At 36.9% G+C, this 22,009-nt stretch overlaps 3 protein-coding genes across 3 annotated transcripts in view; 1 reads left to right on the forward strand and 2 right to left on the reverse strand.

Moving 5' to 3' along the window:
• Positions 1 to 3,828: 3,828 nt before the first annotated feature.
• On the reverse strand, positions 3,829 to 6,282 carry LOC109155578 (14-3-3 protein 9-like). The gene is made up of 7 exons (XM_019303178.1): positions 6,077 to 6,282; positions 5,503 to 5,809; positions 5,319 to 5,406; positions 5,013 to 5,122; positions 4,768 to 4,916; positions 4,269 to 4,324; positions 3,829 to 4,165 (listed from the first exon to the last, which is right to left on the reverse strand). Exons 1-7 carry the CDS (start codon positions 6,147 to 6,149, stop codon positions 4,163 to 4,165), a joined length of 786 nt encoding a protein of 261 aa, XP_019158723.1. The 5' UTR covers positions 6,150 to 6,282; the 3' UTR covers positions 3,829 to 4,162.
• A 2,713-nt stretch (positions 6,283 to 8,995) lies between these two features.
• Positions 8,996 to 9,379, forward strand: LOC109155664 (DUF724 domain-containing protein 2-like). Its single transcript, XM_019303286.1, has one exon. It carries the CDS (start codon positions 8,996 to 8,998, stop codon positions 9,377 to 9,379), a length of 384 nt encoding a protein of 127 aa, XP_019158831.1.
• A 6,946-nt stretch (positions 9,380 to 16,325) lies between these two features.
• LOC109155834 (phosphoenolpyruvate carboxylase-like) overlaps positions 16,326 to 22,009 on the reverse strand; it is a 39,258-nt gene continuing 33,574 nt past the window's right edge. Inside the window, exons 2-10 of the mRNA XM_019303498.1 lie at positions 19,884 to 20,275; positions 19,637 to 19,721; positions 19,317 to 19,539; positions 18,907 to 19,010; positions 18,732 to 18,819; positions 18,491 to 18,645; positions 17,411 to 18,409; positions 16,884 to 17,270; positions 16,326 to 16,790 (exon numbers count right to left, since the gene is read on the reverse strand). Coding sequence (XP_019159043.1) covers positions 16,506 to 16,790; positions 16,884 to 17,270; positions 17,411 to 18,409; positions 18,491 to 18,645; positions 18,732 to 18,819; positions 18,907 to 19,010; positions 19,317 to 19,539; positions 19,637 to 19,721; positions 19,884 to 20,275 — 2,718 coding nt within the window. The 3' untranslated portion in view covers positions 16,326 to 16,505. The remainder of the gene's footprint in view (positions 16,791 to 16,883; positions 17,271 to 17,410; positions 18,410 to 18,490; positions 18,646 to 18,731; positions 18,820 to 18,906; positions 19,011 to 19,316; positions 19,540 to 19,636; positions 19,722 to 19,883; positions 20,276 to 22,009) is intronic.

The raw sequence follows: 22,009 nt of genomic DNA on the forward strand, positions 1-22,009 counted from the left end.
AATGGTGAACTTGATTCTAACAAGTTTATATAAGATGGAAAATAAGGATGATGTATTGCAATTGAAAAGAAAAAAAAAATATAGGTAAGGAGATTGTCAATTCTCTACTTTGCATATAAAATACTAAAGTTAAATAGCTATAAATAATAAAGACTACGTGCAGAAATTAATAAAGACCGACTTTACTTGACTGTTGTATAATAGGACTTTAATTCACACTATTTTCATTTTTCAAAGCCCCACATTTGATTGATCATCATTCATCATCTTAAAGGTTACCAATCAAGTATTGTCACAATTCTTAATTTTGCTAAACCTCACATTGTATAATGTATGTACACAATCAGCCTACAATTATAGAGCAAGAAGTAGAATATTGACAAAGAAAAAATGTGTATGTGTGAGACTGATATGATACATCCATTTTGGTAGATTAGTAGTTGAATGTTACTAAAAAATATGTGAAAAATAAATGGTGTTAATAATTTACAGACTATTAAAGAATAATTTAGTCGTTGCATATTTTTAAATAATAGTTGTGATTTGTTGGTTACAAAAAAATATTTTACAACGAACTAGTCCATTTCGTCAGCATACATCAGCGAGAATGACAATAGCCATTGCTGTACTCGAAAGGACTGTTAGAAATTTCTCTTTCAATTCGTTTGCCGCAATTTTAGAATCCCAAAAGTAGTCAGAAAACTAACTTTATTTTGGGATTTAGACTTTGAATCAAACCCAAAAGAGATTTAGCTATCATAAAGTAAATAAATAAAGAATCTGTTAATGTGTCTATATTATCATAAATTATTTTATTTATAAAAGTGTCGATCGTTACTTGTTGAATTATCAACTTAGTCAGGATGCTTGTTACTGTCTTAGCACAATGCAGAGTTTATCGAGCACAAATTATGTTCATATGTACAGAATTTCATGACACAAGATACAGAAATTCATAACATAAAACACAATTACTAATTTGTTTCAGGCACAAATTCATACTTTCACCGTACAAATTTTCATAACACAAAATACATACACATGAATAATAATGATTCATAGTGTAATGTAAACATTGTTCCATAGTATAACGATTGCATGTGCAACATAATCCCAACATCGCTCATTTTTATTTATAATAAATACTTGACATCCGGTTTACTATATATTTTGTATTGTAAAATTTCCCTTAGTTACAAATATTTGTGGGTCGATTAAGAAAAGATTTTTGTTTAACATTTTCAGACACACTAGTGATATGATTGTGTTATGTGGAGAAAATCCGCTGCCGACCAGTAATTAAATATTGAAATAATTTTGACTACATTTCACAAAGGTACGAGAAAATGGAAGTGATGATTAGGCGAGTAACTAGGGACACCGTTAATTAAGATAACAGCTTCCAAACGTAAGGATTATGGTGTCGATCAATTATTATTATTTAATAAATTTCTTGAATTGATTTATAAAAGTCTAAATTATAATGGGAATCATCCTAAGTCAGACCTATTTGAGAAGCTAGAGGTGTCTCATAAGAAATCCACAATTATCATCATTTATGCACATTTATATCATTGTTATTCTCAAGAGGTTAAATCCCCAATTCCAATGGTATCCCACACCCTGGCCCGGTAGAGTATCTGGAAAGATGCGAATCATTGTAATTCAGCTGAACAAAGAGATTAAATCTTTGCTTATAACACACAAGGAGCCCCCTCACTTTGAGAGGTTGCTCCCGCACATACTGCTGCTGGTGAGACTCGGTCCCGGGTCATTGTTCTCAAATTTTATCGCTGTGATCAACTGAGCTGCTCATGTGGACTCATGTATTTCATTTTTTTGCCTCAAAGGAGGTGGCCAGATAGATGAAACATGACCCCCGTATCTGAAGATTAACTCCCTCTCGATCAAGTATGCCGCATAAGGTCTCGATTTGCAGGCTATTACATTCAAATGAGTGTTTGATGTACAATTGGTACTAGAGGATTCACGAGTTCAAATGAGTGTTGGACTATTGTTTTTACATAGTACGTGATAAACGTTTCATCCTAACAAGTTCGAAATGTTACTATAAAATGTTATAAGTCCATCTCTTTCAACTTAATTTGGTAATTAGTTAATCAATCAAAACATTAGATTTAGCTCGATATCTGATGTTCTTTGAAAGTCACCAATGAGTGAAACATGATTCTCATATATACTTGAAAGTCACAAATTTAATTTTTACCAACATCTTTTCTGTCGAAGCTGTCACATTAGATCTTCCTGATACAATTTACTTCTCTAATGTAATTTACATGCTATTACACATAAACATAGTTTTTTTTTTTGAAAGGACACATATACATAGTTTATTCAATCTACACACTAAATAATAACTAACAATTCAGCAGATTTTTCTAATCACTCAAAAAAAAAAAAAAAAAAAAAAAAAAAAAAAACAAGCCCAATGAGCACGGCGATAGATCATGATAATAGACATCATTATTTGTCTTTTGTACAATGTTCAATTCAACGTAAGAAAGATGGTTGAAAATTTCTGGCCGCAACTTATATGGACAAACGCACGTACGTTCAGACTCTGCAATTATGATCTAATATGTTACTCTCCATATCTCATTTTATGTGTGACTTAATTTATAATTATTTTTTGTATAATATTAAGTTCAAAAATCAATTACTGCACGAATTTTGATTTCCAAGAACCCTAATCCACTATGCATACACACATCACACCAACTGTCTGTCACATAGAAATTAAAGAAATTATGCTAATCACAATTAGTTTAATAATTAAGGAATTGTATTAGCGCCACTTACACCGCAAAAATTCTTGCCATTATATTATTGTTATTAATTGCCATTAATTAATTGATTAATTGAATCAGTTGGTCCACCAAACAAGTATAAATGATTATATTTAGAAGCAGTCCATTGTAGAGTAGATGTTTTACTCTTTTTATGTATCACTATTGCCCGGGGCAAAGACAGGTCAAAGGTAATTTTGAATCTCACAATTATATTAATAATTACTAAACTTCTTAATGGGGATACACTACAATTTCTGACCGTATCCGACCCTGGTGGCATGTTTCAAGACCAAGTGGATCCCACTAGAGTGGACAAATGATATTTGGCCCGACGGATCTGTCATCTCAGTCTTCGCGTTCATTCACATTTTTTTAGTGTCAACACGTGACATAATCGATCTGACTGGTCTATAAGTCATAGAATGTGCCCCTTCGCATTCATTCACATATCTGTAGTGTCAACACGTGACATAATCGACCTGACTGGTCTATAGGTCACAGAATGTGCCCCTTCAACCTAACTGGTCTATAAGTCACAGAATGTGCCCCTTAGCTTAGCACTGTAAAAGCTAACTTACCCTATGGAAACAAGGACTTTTGGAGCCTACAAAGAGTTATGACTTCTCAAACTTAACTGTACTATGCATTGACTATGTTGCGACTCTATCATCTGTTATAATTTTTAGCATAATGATATAAAAGTTTGATCTTGACACATGATTCTTTTCTTGGAAGGAAAACAAGAAGTATGTTCTGCAATTGGATCAAAATCATTTATTGTAACCCCAGGCAACATAAGATTACAAGATTGCTCGATTTTAGGTGACAACCCAACTGAATTGGTCAATAGTTAACTTGATAACTACAAACTTCAAGTTAGCCTTCATTTGTGACGGTCAACTATGGCACCTAGTGAGCTTTCCAATAAATCAAAGATTGAAGGACTCTTCATAAATCTCTATTATCTGAAGACTTATTGAAATCACATGGAACTGTTTTAGCTTAAATCACAAAGGACTAGACAACAGGAGAACAACTGAAAATCTCATTTTGGGCTATGCATCAGTCATCTGGAATGTAAAACACAACCCATATGCCAAATCAATCATCTATATAGACTAAAGTATACACTAAAATGATGAAGGGAAATATCGCGGGGGATGCAAATTAAATAACGTGATACACGACATCCAATTTTGATACATTTAACACGCTGTAACAGAAGAATTCATGGAACTGTATCTATACGATGAATTATAAGACAAACATGCATCCCCCATGGCTTTATCCCCGTCTCCTCTCTATTCCAAATACACGTACACGAGTTTGTAATCATCAGCTCGCTCCTTCAATCACTGCAAAGGGCAACACAGCATAACAACCGTGTTCAATTGAGTATGAAATTGAATGTGTACTCGAGTACAGGGAAAGGGAGCAGGAGATATCAGAACAGCCTACCTCGGCATCATCAGGTCCTCCGGGTTTGTTCGTGGCATCCCCCTTCTGGCCATCTTCTGTGAAACGGAACCGAAATACTTTTTAGAATACCATTTTACATGAAGCTACGTTGATACGGGACATGCCAATATCATCTTTAAGTTTTCTTGAATGTATACTCGAGGATATTTGGCATGTTGAGCATATAATATATCAATATAAATGCTCAGTCCAACTATCAGCTTAGGTTTTTAATTCAGATGAAGCATATGTTAAGACCAGAGCCAACCCCATGCAGGAGCACACGTGAAGGGGCGTGTTGCGCATATAATATATAAACATAAATGTGTAATCCAACTATCAGCTTAGGCTTTTAGTTGAGATGGAGCACATGCTTCAATTTGGCAAATGTCATACAAGAAAGCTATCAGGTGGATCCAAAATTTATTATAGAAGGTTCCCTTGCCTCGGTGCATTCCCAATATTTAGTTAAGGTCAGGGTACACCTTAGAAAATTTACCTGCATCTTCGGGGATATCAGCAGTCCATAACGTAAGATTGTCCCTCAGGAGCTGCATAATCAAGGTGCTATCCTTGTAGGAGTCCTCATTCAGGGAATCCAGTTCTGCAATTGCTTCATCGAAAGCCTGCTTTGCAAGGTGGCATGCCCTAATCACAACATCAAGAACAGGACATAAACAGAATTAATTATGCCTGACAAGACATGCTAAGGTTCAACAAATGAAAGAACTGGTTAAGGTGAACCTTTCGGGAGAATTAATGATCTCGTAGTAGAAAACCGAGAAGTTCAAAGCCAAACCCAATCGAATGGGGTGTGTAGGTGGTAACTCAGCCTCTGCTGTAGTGGTAGCCGTCTGCAAGAAAATAGAGAAACGGTAAACTCAAATATGGTCACTTTCTTTCGAGCATCCATACATTTATTTACCTTAGACATACAAAACAACGGGGATAGTATAAGAAACAATAATACATATTTGTACCCTTTAGTGTCTCTTAAACTAGTGCACGACAATGAGAAAAACCGAACTCAAACAGAAAGCAATTATATACCTCGTACGCTTTCAATGAAAGATCAGCAACCTCTTTCTTGTCATTCCCATCCTTGAACTCCGCAAGATAGCGATAATAGTCCCCCTTCCTACACCCAAAAGATAAATCAAACGAACATCTAGAGACATCAAACAAAGGCATTAGAACATGTCAATAAACCCGAGTAAAAGCGTAAAACCCCCACATCTTGTAGTAAAACACAGTTGACTCTCCAGGATTGGATGAGGGGATGAGATGCTCATCAATCACAGTCATGATATCACTGCATATATTGGTGAGCTCCATCTCCACCTTTTGCCTGTACTCCTTGATCCTCTTCACATTCAGATCATTCCCCCTTGACTCTTCCTTCTGCTCAATGGATGACAAGATCCTCCATGATGCTCTCCTAGATCCCACCACATTCTTGTACCCTACAGATAGCAAATTCCTCTCTTCCACAGTCAATTCCACATCCATTTTTGCCACTTGCTTCATAGCATCCACCATCTCTGCCAAAATTCAAAACCAAATTCCCTAAAATCTCTAAGATGGGTGAGGAAAAAGAACAGATTTTGACTAAAAACAAGAACTAGATTGTAATTGAAAACGACCCAATTTCAGTACACTAGTGAGCTCACTCGAATAAGTAGTAAAAATTCAATCTTTAAGCTCTGTTTGCAATAAAATAATCATATAGAAGTAGGATTAAGCGAATCTTATGTATCATATAGATGAATGTATGTATAGAGAGAGAGGGGGGGTGGCGGAACCCTAACCGTCGTAGCGTTCAGCTTGCTCGGCAATCTTGGCGACATAGACGAAGTGCTCGCGTTGTTTAGAGGAATCCATGGCAGATCAGTGTCTCTCTCAGAGGTTTTTTGCTCTGCTTAGTTGTTGAGACTTGAGAAAGACTAAACTCCAAAGCTCTTTCTAGCTTTTCCTCTGCCTAGCACAGCTGTTACGTTGCAATGTCGCATTTTCTTCGACAAAGACGATGATTTTTTGAGCTGTCATCCCAAGAGTTGACAATGGAAACCCTTCAACTTTGATCTTTCAGAGATTGACCCGGTGAAGTTTCTTTCTTTTGCATTTAACTCCCTCCACTAGTCCACTAGCCCACTTAACTTTGATTTACGTAAAAATTTACAATCACCGTGCGATTTGAGTGAAAATTCATCTTATGAATCTAGTAAATAAAGCGCTTGATAGGTATATCGACGGATCATCGGGAAAAATTATTCCAAACCATCTACCGACCTGGAACAATTCGGCCTGACCTCCAGTAAAGAGCCGACCAGGGTTTTGTTAGCGGCCCTATTTACTGGGCCTCAGGTCGGATCTTTCCCGGTCTTCTTAGGTCGGGAGCAAGATAAACAACCCGACCTCTTTCATTTCGAGAGTTGGATAGCGATCCCACTAGTCTAACTCGGCGACGGCAAAAGTAAGAGCGTCAGAAGTCTTCGTACATGTGGTGGAGTCCGCCTCGAGGCTTGTCTCTCTGCATGAGTAGCACGTGTCGCACATGCCGAGCGCATTAAGTACAGGGAAGAAGGACTTTTGGAGATACTTCAATATGGTCTTATTTAGCTCGAGAACCTCTAGCCTTACATTACCAACCGAGCTTAAATACTTAAACCAACAAGTAGACCATTAAGAGACCGACCTACGGTCTGACCTTGTACATTATGTATTCGTGGAACCTTCGATATTTACCACATCAGCGCCAAATGAGATAAATCAATCTAGGTTATTCGTAATTAAACGGCTCAAACCAATATGGCTAATACACAACTCTTATATATGAAGAATCGGACTTTTACAGAAAATATTCAATTCAAATCCTATCACCCCCCACTTAGGGAAACAATCAGGTAGCAATGGACCTCAAGGTCCTTGGTGGTTCGAGAATAGTTAAACATGTCGATACCCTACTCATTTTCATCATTAAATCAAACATACTACTCATAGATTGATTAACTTAAATGATAGAGTATTAGGTTAATAATGTTATAAGTGTGACAACTCTTTTATTGTATTAATTAATTATCATTATTCCATACTTGATTTACTAAATTAAAACAGTAAATAAATTTTTTAATTATTTCTTTTTTTGTTGTTTCCTAATCGAAAAGAGAAATTTTAATGTAGATACTAAATTTGTAATGATTATATCCCGATGTAAATGTAGTTTTGATATATGAAAGCAAAGATTACAATTTATCAATTACATCTTACGACTTACATGACATATTTAATATTGATTGGTCACATTAATTCTTTAATTTTACTTATTTTTTTAAAAAGTATTTTATTTATTTTGAAATTCAATTTTTTTTTTTGTATTTTATATTGCTTTTAATGTTTTTTTAGACATATAAATTTATATACTAATACTAAACTTACAAAAATTGAACAATTGAGTCAAATTAAATATCATTACCTGAAGCATACATACAAAACGAGATAGGTAAATTGAAGTATATATTTCAGTATTTCACTCAAACCAAACATATTTCAAAGTATTTTGAATGTCGGGTATAAGAAACCACTCAAAGTTTTGAATTTATAATTAATTTTATAATGTTTTAGGATTTAAGAAATAAATAAATATGAAAAATAAATGTAGAACTTGATTGAGTGCTTATATAAACACGTATTATGTTTAATGGAATAAAAAAAAAATGTTGGGGGTGTAGAGGGTTGGAGAAATTGACTCTATTACAGGTAATATTTGTTTTATACTTTCTCTAAGTACTGTCACCAAAGAGTCAATACCCCACCATCGAGATTTGATCATGTGACTTTCCCTCAAAGGGAGGGACAAAGATACTATATGAGCACATGCTATACAAATATAATAGAATAAAGTTATCATTTCACTATTAACTATTTGATTGAAAATTGGTATCAAAGGGTCATCTATCACATTTGACATAGTGATAAATGTTTCATCATACAATACAAAAAAAAAAAAAAAAAAAAAAAAAAAGTTAGCAACAAATACTAAAATAAATTAGTACAAATACTAAAATAAATGTAATAAATATCTCATTTTTTATCTCGATGTTGTCTAGTTACGATCAGGGGCACGAATTTACAGTGGGATAATTGTGGCCACATGTCACATTTAACGTAACGATAAATGTTTAATTCTATAATAAATAAATAAATAAAATAGTATAAACGGGTCCTTTAATGTTCTCGTGTTGCTGATTTTTTTTTTTTTTTTTTTTTGGTATCTAGAAATTATAGTACAAATACTAAGATAAATTTTAAAAATAGTATTCTATGTAGTTTCATTTTTTTATCTCGATGTTGTCTAGATACATCAGGGTGGATCTACATTGAATTTTTCATTTATTTTTTACCTATTGTTGTTTTTAGTATATTTGTTTTTGTTTTTAACTTAAAATTAAAACACATTTATGTGTCATTGTTTTTGCCTTTTTGGCCCTTTTGTGTCCATTAGGTTCAAAGAATCAGAGCTTCACCCCTAATAATATTCCATTAATCCTTCATTCTTTTCACCCAGATTAAAAGAAATTTCCAAATCTGTACGTATACCCAACTTACCGTCCTAATATGTTTATGCGTCAATCTCATATATATAGGGACTAATATAATCTCACTGCGTCATAGCAATATATCCCTGCAAATCAATAACCAGCCAAGAAAATCACATTTCTTCCATAACCATGGCGGTAAATCAGCAAATGATATTTCGCAGGGGCCACAAGGTGGAAGTAGCGAGCCTGAAACACGGGTTCCGGGGATCTTACTTCGAAGCAACGGTGGTGATGGAGCTGACGGCGGTGAGGGAGTACATTGTCCAGTACGAGACTCTCGTCAAGAACGACTTGTCGGGGCCGCTTCGCGAGGTGGTCTCCGCCGCCGAAGTCCGCCCCGTGCCGCTGGATGTCAGAATGATAAGAGATTATGGTGGTGGGGAGTTCAGACGGGGCGATAAGGTGGATGCGTATGACAACGACGGGTGGTGGGCCGGGGAGATCATTGGAAAAGTTGGGACACGTACACGGTGTACTTTGATTACAGTAAGGAAGAGATTGCGTATACCGTGAACCGACTAAGAGTTCATCTTGATTGGATTCATGTCACAGCTAAGTGGGTTGATTCCATGGGGAGGTCTTTGGATTTTCAAGTCGTCTAGGTTTTGTGTTCTTAGGGTTTGACATGTTTTTAATGATTATTTCTCATTGTTCTTTGTATTATCATTTGAGGAAGATGATGTTGCTAGCTATCAAGATAGTTTTCTAGTGTCTATTTATGAGTCAATTGTTATAATCTATGATTTTCGTGGAAGGTTGGTATGCAATGCTGAAAGGTGTGTTTTGAGTAGATTGACAATTTTTCGATAAACATTATTGGTGCTTAATCTTTTGGTAACTACTGATCGAAAGGTTGACAACAATACATGCATTTTCATAAGGTGCATGCTCACGAGTACCTTACGGTGCTATGTAAGCACCTCCCGTACGGTGCTCAATAATTAGCACCTTACAGAGGTACTAAATTAAGCATTGAAAGGAAGTACTTTTTGGTAGCTTTTTCATAAGGTGCTCTCAAATAAAGTGTTATGTAAACAGTTTTTGTAAGGTAGGTGTTAAGTTAAGCACCACACCTTTTTGTAACCTCCAAAAGGTTGACAATAACACCTTTACTTAAGGTGCTTACAAATAACGTGTTATGTAAACACCTCGCAATATCAAGGTAGGTGCTAAATTTAGGATTTCATAAGGTGCTCATCACAAATAAGGTGCTATGTAAGCACCTTCCGTAAGGTAGGTGCTAAATTAAGTGTTGAAATGAAGCACCTTTCGATACAAAATACATTATAAATTCTACTAAGATGTTTTTTTTTTTTTTTTTTTTTTTTTTTTTTAAGACTACATGATAGTTTGGGGCGAAGTCAAAAATATATTTTTAATTTGTTAATTAAATGATTTATAAAAGTAGGCTAAAAAAACATTTAATTTTTCTTATGAATGATTCATAAAAGTAGACTAAAAAAATATTTAATTTGTCTTATGAAAGAATGAAAGAGGTCAAATAAAAGAGAAAAGAGGAAATCTAAGGGCAAATGCTACTAATGAGATACAAACCTATAACATACATAGACTATTTTACATCAAATTTAATTTAAAGTTTCAACCAACTAAGCTACTCAAACATTTAGTGATTTATATATAAATATAAATTTTAAATATAAGTTCATGCTATTTATGTACATTCTTCCAAAAAGGTTGAACCCCAACCCTAAGGGCCCCCGCTATTTATGTGCATATATATATATATATATATATATATATATATATATATATATATATATATATATATATATATATAAGGGGTGGGGGTGGGGCAGGGGGAGTGGGGGTTGCCCCCATTGTGGGTCTACCCATGACTACATATACCAAAAAGTTGATAACATCTATCACCTTTACGTAATTAAGGTGGTGCTCATCACAAATAAGGCACCTTCCATAAGGTAGGTGCTAAATTAATCATCAAAATGAAGCACCTGTAACTATATATACCAAAAGGTTGACAACATTTATCACCTTTACATAAGGTGGTGGCGGTGGTACTTACAAATAAGTTGTTTAGGTAGGTGCTAAATTTAGAAAGCACCTTTTGGTAATGTTTTCGTAAGGTGCTCAGTGCTCACAAATAAGGTGCTTAGGTAGGTACGTGCAAAATTTAGGAAGCACCTTTTGGTAGCCTTTCCGTAAGGTACACAGTGCTCATAAATAAGGTGCGTACTTAGGTACCGATAGGTGTTAAATTTAGGAAGTACCTTTTGATAGCGTTTTCGTAAGGTGCTCAATGCTCACAAATAAGGTGTTTTATTAGCACGGAAATGAAGCATTTTTGGTAACTACTATACCAAAAGGTTGACGATAACACATTTTCGTAAGGTGCTCACAACTAGCATACCATTCAAACTCCTTTTTAAAATTGAATTGTATATATACTAGTATGTGCAAATCCACATCATTTTCCAATTGCGATAAATGCTACTCCTAAGCCTTCGCACAACTCAATTTTTTCAACTCAAAATGGGTTTACATTGAAACTCAATTTTCTCATTCACTCATTATCCGTTTTGAGCGTACGATATATTGGTTTCTTCGTCTCCCGGCCTATGAAGAACTTGAATCCATTTTGACCTTACCCAAATTAAAAATGAACAACTTCGATCCACATATATTTATACCACAAAATAGTCACTTAAATGCTAATATTTTAACTAAAATTTCCAACATGTAGTATGCTATAAGCTTCAGTTATACTTGAAGGGTTATTGAAGAAAAAGTAAAGTCAAACTTTTTAAATTTTTTAAATAATATATAAAGCATAAAGAACTAAAAACTATAAGAAGACCACCCCCAACAGTGTCTTATAAAAAGAAGGTGTTTGATATCCCAGGAGGAGAGTAATGTATCAGAATCCCAAATTGTGAGACTCAAGATGAGATGTTTGTCATCACATCTATATTATACATTTAATATATAGTTTCTCTCGATGAATGTGCGTCAAAAAGCAAATTTAAGTGATTCTGATTGACAAACTACCACAATAAGATAAATTTGTGTAATTAAGTTGTCTGTAGTTAATTAGTTCAAACAATTAAGACTAATAGGCAACTCCAATCTCATGATGAATAGTTAAATTTGAAACATTGTAGTTACCCTACTAACTAGGTTATTATCAACTTGGTTTGGGATAAGTGCGTCTTGATCTAATATTCATCAATTCAAGTTCAGGTGCTTCTAAATAATGTATTCCAGCCAACTACTGTGTAGTGTGATGGCATTTTGGTTACCTATTCAAATAGATGGGCATAGGTCTGAACCCTGGTGTTTGGGACTTAGACTTGTTAGGCTGAAAATGTTTTAAAAAGTATAAAAAAAAATACTATCTTGTAAAAATTATGAGTATTTCAAAATAATAATAATATATTCCAAGTTTTGGTCCGAGAATATATAGTAAAACGTTTGGGCACCCTAATCTTATTCATCCCAGAATCAAAGAGACTACTGTACTCATAGATTGACTAACTTTAAATGATAGGCCAAGCACTTTGTGCCCAAGTGGCATCTCTGTGACTCTCCTTGAGGGAGTGTCACAAGATCGAATCTTAGTGGTGAGGTATTGACTCTTTGGATTGTAGTAGATAAAGAAAATACAGAACATATACTACCTTCTAATAGAGTCAATAGTATTCAAAAAAGAAAAAAAAAAAACTTTAAGTGAACTTTTTTGTATTTTATATTACTTTTAATGGTTGTTTAATTTGAGATATATAAATTTATATACTAGTATTAAACTAAATATTACAAAAATTAGATTGTAAATAAATTGTGTCAAATCAAATCTCATTAACGAAACATACATACAAAACGAGATAGATGAATTGATATATATATATATATATATATATATATATATATATATATATATATATATATATATATATATGGCTAACGGCACGTGCATTGCACGCGCCACCTAGGCACAGCAAGTGCACAAAATGCTCATCACCTGCCAGGTTTCTTTTTAGATTTTTGTTGTCAATCGGGACCCCCTAAAATACTTAATTTGCAGGAGGCAAAAATCTCAAAAAAAAAAAAAATCACTACTCCCACTAATTAAAAAGCAATTGTTTGTTTTTTTTTTTTCCTATTTGAGTAAAAATCATTGATATGGTTGCTCTAGATTAAAAGAAATTTCTAGATCCCTCCCGGAGACATGTCTCGATATCAGTTTCAAAATCTGTACGTATACCCAACCTACAGTCCTAATATGTTTATGCGTCATAGCTATATATCCCTGCAAATTAAATCAATAACCAGCCAACAAAATCACATTTCTACCATAACCATGGCGGTAAATCAGCAAATGATATTCCACAGGGGCGACAAGGTGGATGTGTATGACAATGACGGGTGGTGGGCCGGGGAGATACCGGAAAAGTTGGGGACACGTACACGGTGTACTTTGATTACAGTATAGAAGAGATTGCGTATACCGTGGACCGACTAAGACTCCATCTTGATTGGATTCATGTCTGAGCTAAGTGGGTTGATTCCATGGGGAGGTCTTTAACTTGGTTTTTCAAGTCGTCTAGGTTTTGTGTTCTTAGGCTTTGCCATGTTTTTAATGATTATTTCTCATTGTTCTTTGTATTATCATTTGAGGAAGATGATGTTACATTGCTGGCTATCAAGATAGTTTTCTAAGTGTCTATTTGCGAGTCATTGTTGTAATTTATGATTTACGGGGAAAATTCGTAGGCACTACTACTGAAATGTGTGTTTTAAGTAGGTTGACAACTTGTTGATCAGTAACTACTAAAATAAAGGTTGACAACAACACATGCATTTTCGTAAGATGCTCACAAGTACCTTACGGTGCTATGTAAGCACCTTCCGTGAGGTGCTCAATAATTAGCACCTCATGGAGGTACTAAATTAAGCATTGAAAGGAGTCACTTTTTGATAGCCTTTTAGTAAGGTGCTCACAAATAAGGTACGTGCTATGTAAGCACATTTTGTAAGGTAGGTGCTAAATTAAGCACCGCACCTTTTTGTAACCTCCAAGAGGTAAACAACGACACCTTCACGTGCTCACAAATAAGGTGCTACGTAAGAACTTTGCAACAAAGTAGGTGCTAAATTTAGGATTTTGTAAGGTGCTCTTCACAAATAAGGTGCTAATAAAGCGCCGAAATGAAGTACCTTCCTCTAAGAGCATCCACACTAAGAGGATAATGTGGGGAGCATGTCAGATGAAATCTTCTTGTTCAAGTTCAAAGCTAATATAGGGAAGATTTATTTGGGGAAGAATGCCTCTGCAAAATTGGAGAGAATGGCAGAAAAAGAAAGAAAAGAAAAGGGGGTTGCTGTGCGCGTTTCGCGCACAGCAACCCGCCCACACGGGCACGTCAGGTGCGCCAAACGGCGCGCCTGACCCTTTAGTTTTTTTATTTTTTTTTTTGTTTTTTAATTTTTGATTTTGATTTTTTTTTTCCTCCCCTTCCCACATTCTCTCTCTTAATCACTCTTACATTATCCCCCAATTCTCCCCAACCATTGTGGATGCTCTAACTATATATATCAATTAAAAGGCTGACAACATTATCACCTTTATGTAAGGTGGTGCTCATCACAAATAAGGTGTCAATTATCGCTGATGTATCGATCATGTTATTAAAAAAAATATTTTTAAAATTTATTTAATAATTTTAAATAAAATTTTAAAAAAATACATTCTCAGCTGAAGGTTTTTTTTTAAAAAAAATATTTTATTTAAAATTATTAAAATAAATTAAAAATATTAATTTGTAACAAAATGACTGCCAAGTCAGTGATAACTGAAGAAACAAATCAATTTTGATTTAATTATATAATATTAAACGGCTCACTGACACAATTTTTATAATCTTTTTAATTAGATAATCGAATTGCATTATTATCTGTAATTCGATGTCTTATTTTAGTTATTTCAACAATATTCCTTAAATAAATTCAAAAAGCTTTAATTTTTTTTTCACTTTTTTCGAGTGGTTTGTGTAGGTGCATGCAATGTCCTACACAGTGCCAGCTCAGTTCCCAAATTTTTTATTATACCCAACCTACATTCCTAATTTGCTTAATTATGCGTCTTTCTCTTTTATATATATATATATATATATATATATATATATATATATATATATACACGCCTAACGGCACGTGCATTGCACGCTCTAGTTAGATGTAGCAAGTGCGTGAAATGCTCACCTGCCAGGTTTCTTTTTAGATTTTTGTTGTCAATCGGGGCCCCCTAAAGGTTTGTGTAAGTGCATGCAATGTCCTATACATTGCCAGCTCAGTTCTCAAATTTTTTATTATACCCAACCTATATTCCTAATTTGCTTAATTATGCGTCTTTCTCTTGTATATATATATATAGGCACTAATCCCACTTATTTATACCTGTCCCTGAAAATCAAGAAAATTCATATTTCTTCACTTCCCTATCCCTAACCATGGTGGAAATGCTATTCCGCAGGGGCAACTTGGTGGAAGTAGCAAGCCTGCAAGAAGGGTTCCGGGGTTCCTACTTCGATCTGATTCTGTGTTTTTAAGGTTTTTGCATGTTTGTTGTTTTTAATAATAATATTATTATACATTTAATTATTGGCATGCACGATGATTGCACGCCAAAGAGAATCCCAAATTGTGAAATTAAAGATGAGATGTATGTTAATTACCCCATCTATATTATATATTTATTAGATTCACCTTTTGAACGCTATGATAATTTAATCAAATCTTTAAATTGGTTATTCAATTTTAAAAATTTGAGTATTGATATAATTTTAAATAATTTTTCATTAAAGGAAAAAACTCAACTTGATATAGTAAATAATTTAATTTAATAGATTCTTATATATATATATATATATATATATATATATATATATATATATATATATATATATATATATATACGGGTTTTTGACAAAAATATAATAGATCTCTTTACTGACCTGCTCATCTTAATTTATCCAAATTTTATATTCTATCCATTTCGGTCCAAACCATTTAGAAACAACAAAAACACGTAATTATTATTTTAAGGACGAGGAACCACAAAAAAGATAAATCAATCACTGAGTGGTTCAAATCAAAAGATAAATAAATCGCTTCTGAGTGTAAAACTTGTAATCTTATGATTACCAACTACCAAATCAACCGTCTAACCAATCATTATACCACGGATCATGGTTCACCTTGTAATTAAGGTTTTTGAACCACTAACATAAGATTTATTTTTAATATATCGAATGTTTATTTTTTGTATGCTGAAGATTCATTATTTGGTATAGTATCTAAAAATGAGTTTTCAGTGCATTAAAAATAAACTTTCAAGTTATATACTAAAAACAAACATTTATCCATGGTCCACAATATAATTTGCCCAGCCTGACTAACTTGGTTGGGGTACACCCCAACACACTTTAAAGATATAGCAAGAATCATCATAAACACAAAAAGTTGGAATTTTTTTTAGACCAACCAAAGCCTTGAGGCAAAACATTATTTGAAGATTCACTCACATAGGCACTATATATGACTTATATAAAGTAATGTATACAAACATAGGGTGAAACTGAAGTCTGAAGAGACTTGTTACATCTTAACCAGTATTCTGCATTCCAGCTGCAATTCCTTTCATGGTCAAGATGATGGTATCTTCCAATCCAGGAGCATATTCACTGGTGGGGTTAAGCATCACCAACTCGGTAGCGGGTTTTCTGGATTCTGTGATCTCCTGTGCCAGATGTGGATTGTAGCTCGGATCGCGTATCCTCTTCAGTGTATACGCTTGAGAGACGTTGAGCGTTGTGATGTAGGCGTCTCGCAGACTCAGCCTCTGCTTCAAGTATGGATCGCCTTCGAGAAGATCTTTGTGTCCAGCAACCTGCAGAATTTGCAGAAATTAAGGTAAAGAATAATAGATTCTTGATTTTCTTGGATTCTTGATTTTCTTGAAAGAAATGGCAGTGGATCTTACCTGGAGGAGAAGGCTTTTGGCTTCTTGGAATTTGGTTCTTAGCTGTTCTCCGAATGGCAATAGATCCTTTGATACCAACAGCTTATCGTACAAAGCTGCAATGCCTGGATCGCCCTTGGCGAACACCATTTCAACGAGGTCGAGTGTCACTCTGAAGAAAGGCCATTCCCGGTACATGTCCTTCAGCATCTGCAGGTTTCGGATATCTTTCTCGATGACGTGTTTGAATGCAGCTCCAAAGCCGAGCCAGACGGGGAGGTGAAACCTCGTCTGAGTCCAGGCGAAGATCCATGGAATTGCACGGAGTGACTCTATTCCCCCGCTTGGCTTTCTCTTTGCAGGCCGGCTCCCAATGTTCATTCGCCCATATTCTAGCTCGGGCGTTGCCTGCAACAAATTAAAGAGGTTAAAGGGAGTGTTACAGACTCTGATACCAAATTGAAGCATGTGCTCCATCTTAACTAAAAGGCTAAGCTGATAGTTGGATTGCACATTAATGGTTATATAACAGATGGTGAGGATGTTACGAGTCGGAAGTATTCAACGAATCGAGGCTCCTGGAAGACCACGGAGCGATACTCTGCAGTGGCAACGACAGACATCTCGTCAAGAAGGGCCCGCCATTCGGGCTTTGGGGCGATAGGAGGGTGCATTCCGTGCTCGAGTGTGGCTGCAGTATAGCGCTGCAGCGTTCTGAAGCACAAGTGTTCCTCCCCGAAGGACTGCTCGATGACTTCCCCTTGAACCGTCACGCGAAGGGATCCGTGGATTGTGTCGGGCGGCTGTGACAAAATGGCGAGATGGGTTGGACCGCCTCCTCGCCCCACGGTCCCTCCCCGTCCATGAAACATAGTGAGCTTCACACCATACTCCTTCGCCACCTTCACGAGCTCCTCTTGAGTCTTGTACAGCTGCCACGCTGCAGAGAGCCGCCCAGCGTCTTTCCCTGAATCCGAGTATCCAATCATGACTTCTTGCTTCCCGTCGATCCTGTTCCTGTACCAATCTATCGTAAACAGCCTAGCCAGAGCAGCCGGTGCAGCCTCGAGATCGTCGAGTTTTTCAAACAAAGGCACGACTCTCAGCGGATTCTTGACATGACACTCTCTCTGCAGAAGCTCTACAGCGAGCACATCGGATGGGGCCGTGGCCATCGAAATAATGTAGGCGCCAAAGTTATCCGAGGGGAGTTCAGCAAGAACATGAAACGTGTCGAGCACATCGGAAATTTCTTCGGTTTTAGGCAGGTCGGGGCCGAAAAGAGGGCGCTTCCCGCCCAGCTCAGATAGCAGCCATTCCTGCCTGCGCTCTTCCGACCATTCTTTATACGATCCAATCCCTAAATGCAGCGTGATTGCATCCAGAACATCGGTGTGCCTATCGGACTCTTGTCGTATATCGAGCCTCACGAGCGAGAGCCCAAAGGTGGAAACTTGCCTCAGAAAATCGAGAAGGCTTCCATCTGCAATAGACCGGTCACCACAGGCGCATAGCGATCTGTAGCATACTTCAAGAGGCTCCAGAAACTGAAACCACAAGAGAAACCATCACTTCATAGCTTTACACAAAGACACATATAGTGAAGTTTAATTTCTCGAAAGACAGACCTGTTCGACGTTTGTAAACGTTGCCTCCTCGGGAATATCAGAGAAGCCATTCGCTAGTAACTGGCGAGCACGCTCCCTCGTGCTGTACAGTTTGTCTCTAACATCAGCAAGAATCACTCGGTAAGGCTCATTCGGGGGAATCTGTTTCCAAAACTCTGCATAAACGACAAAAATTTTGGCGTAAAAAATCGAGAGAGAGCTGCCACATCTCTTTTAGAACACGATTACACGAGTATAATACCAATATAGTGTTTGACATCTCTTTTCGAGGTCCTATGAAGGTCATCTGCCCGACCACGCAGTTCTTCACTGCACCGCCACATTGAGAGCTGGAACGAGAAATATCAGAAACGAAGTCAATGCCAAAGGGTCGAACTAACAGAAGAATATGTCAGCCATTTTCGATAATCCATCACCTCAAACATAAGATCTTCAATCTGAGAAAAGTACATGTTGGCAGCCATCATTCTAGCCAATAAGCACACATCCCTTGTAACTTCTGGGGTTACTCTCGGGTTGCCTGATATATAATTTGAATAAACAACCAAAAAAAGGAAAAAAAACGTTACTTCGTTTTATAATTTATGGTTAGATTTATACCATATATATCATCAAATGAAGCAATTCTTGATCTGAAAGGATACTATTATCTGTGCTTCTAAAACATGGAATAGCTATCAATGCAAGTGATAAAGTTTCAGAAGCTTTGAATCATCATTTACTTCCATTATAAGCAAATTTTCGATAACGGGTATATATTTAGCCACTAAAAATGACTCTCAAGAATGAATGTGGAAAATGGATTCTTGTTGAAAAGGGTAAATACCATCTCGATCCCCTCCCATCCATGAAGAAAATTGGATAAGCGGGGCATTGTAGGGGACGCGCTCATTGATCCCAATATTCTTCAAAGCTGTGTCAACACGGCGCAAGAACTTTGGCACTCCCTTCCATATAGTTTCGTGGAAGTAACTCATCCCAGCCCTCATCTCGTCTTGTGGAGTCGGTGGGGTCCTCCTGATTTCATCGGTGCGAAAAGCTGCCTGTATCTGTGTGTAGTGAAAAACAGATAGAACGGTTAATGAAGTAAAACACGCCAAGATTCATGAACTGTAGAAGCCAAAAATTCTTCAAAATCTAGCCTACCTCTCTCTGTAGAGCCTCATCGAGCTCCTGCTTATCATCAGGAGTGATGTCTTTAGCATACAACTGAGTCAAACAATCCCGAATCCTGGAAAAGAGAGAAACGGGCTAAAGTCACTATATCTGAATGTTATCCGTTAAGGTTTATAGGAGGCTTGAAGCACAGAAAACAAATGAATTGCATAAACATCCAACCCTCCACCTCGGGGGCATGTCCCCGAAGCCAAAAAACAATGAAAATCGAACAGACCTTGCATGTTTTTGAAGCAAAGATCTACGAACAGACTGAGTAGGATGGGCGGTGAGCACAAGATCAACTGTCTGGTTCTTTATAGCATCAAACACTTCTTCGGGGGACTTATTCAGTTGTCCTACAAGCCTCCTAAGAGTCTCTTCGATGTCCGATTCAGTTGTGGCAGACGCCTCATCAGACAAATCACGCTTCTTGAACTTACTCCTCCGCCTCGAGGCTATCTGAACCTCTTCAGCCAGATTGGCTAAGTTAAGCATATTGGAAAACGCTTTGGTAACCACAATGGAATTCCCGGGATCCAGACTAGTAATCACCCTCCCAAGCTCCTCTAGTTTCTGGGTATCTTGCTTCCCTTCATATTCTGCTGAAAGCTCATAGCATTCTTGAACCTAGTGGAAATTCAACCAGTTTACAGTCATGACAGATGCTTTTGTGTGATATATTTAGTTAAAATTCTATTGATGATGAGCGGGCAAAAGCCCCCAGATCCCCCGGTTTGTGAGCCAGGTTCCCCCCTTCTTTTTTCTTGGCACGAGATGCCGTTACACCATACACGGTAGGCGAAAGACCAAGCACAAATCTCGATGATGAAACATTTTGGTATTTCTACATGTGATTCACTGCCGAAAGCTCCTTCTTGTACGCTAGCACTTGAGGGAGGTGGTTCGGCTACCTTTTTCGTCGTGTTTGCCGATGGAACATCAAATAAAAAATTGATTGATCTCTTATTACTATGCCATTGATGAAGATTCATAGCTTGGCAAAAAACCTGAAATCCTACCTTCCGGCATTGCGATAAAGTGTTCACAAAGCAGAGTGAAAGGCACCCCATCGAGAGAGAGGGCAGGGGAAAGACCCGGCCTCTTTTGTTGCTCTTTGTCTTTTGGGTTAGCTCTTCCTGTCCTGACAAACCTTCTTGAGTGAGAATGCTACCGCTACGCCCCAACGAGGAGAAAGTGAGCTCTTTTCTTTTGTAGCTCCTCGCTGCTCTAGTCAGTGTATAACTCCTATTAATGAAGCGCGCAGCACTCCGCGATCTCAGGGCTTGGAAGACCCTTCGCCAAAGGGCGTCGTTGCTACTTTTTGCGTGACTACTGATAGTGATGACCTACTTCACTCCCCGCTACCGAATACTGCTGAGACAAATGGGTCGAAGCAAGGGCGGTGAGGCATGGCCAGAGAGGTGGCGAAGTTCTTGTATGAGGATGTGGTGATTCTATTTTTTTCCCTTTAGAGCTTGTGATTGAGGAACGCATTTGGCATTTTCTTAATGAAGTGATTTTGCATTTAAAAATGCATTACTAGGCTATGAGAGCCTTATAGAGGAATATAATAGTTACAGAAATGCTTTACACTTCTACTATTCTTAGAGCCTTCCGCGAGGAATATAAAGTTGTCGTTTCTGTAACCCTCTACCTCGCCCCGGAAAGTCCCAAAAGCCGGTCTCTCTGTTCGGCGTGCGGTCGAGTTGGCACTCTCGCAGACGTATCTTGGAGAAGGGAGCAATCCCATGGGTAAGGCAACGGGTGGGTCACTACTTCTGTTACTTGTTCGTTTTTCTTGGAATCCGTGAAATTCTATGCGCCGGAACGGAATTTACTGCGGAGCTATATAGAAGGCACTAATAGGTATTAGGGCCAAGCAATTGAAAGGAAGCCCTCGGCGTGTGAGAGGACCCCTTTTCAGTTCCAAACCGGTACCAAGGAAGCCACTAAAAGGTATAGGTGTTCCTACCTATCCACTGACTATAACAATATGTTCTATATGTGTCTGTAGCTTAGCGCAACAAAAAACAGAATCAAACTCTTTTAGTAGCCTATTGCTACTAAGAACACCTTTCGGGGGGAATATAATAAACCTGTGTGAAACCCCAGCAAGCTTCAAGAAAAAAGGGTTAATGAATACATATCAAAAGGTCCCTTTTAAGAAATGAAATAAAACATCATGAACAACTATACCTATCGGTCGAGCTACTCCGTTCCTCTATAAATAAAAATAGGCTAGAATGCTTCTATTGAGCAAGAAAACAAGTAAAAAAGGCAAGCAACGCGCATCCGTTTTCTTGGTCCGCTACGCCACCCGGCCTCGAATAGGAGGGGGCTTAGCTCTGGATCCTCCCTGCT

This window comes from Ipomoea nil, unplaced genomic scaffold (assembly GCF_001879475.1).
Source record: "Ipomoea nil cultivar Tokyo-kokei standard unplaced genomic scaffold, Asagao_1.1 scaffold2704, whole genome shotgun sequence".
In the NCBI taxonomy this organism is placed as follows: domain Eukaryota; kingdom Viridiplantae; phylum Streptophyta; class Magnoliopsida; order Solanales; family Convolvulaceae; genus Ipomoea; species Ipomoea nil.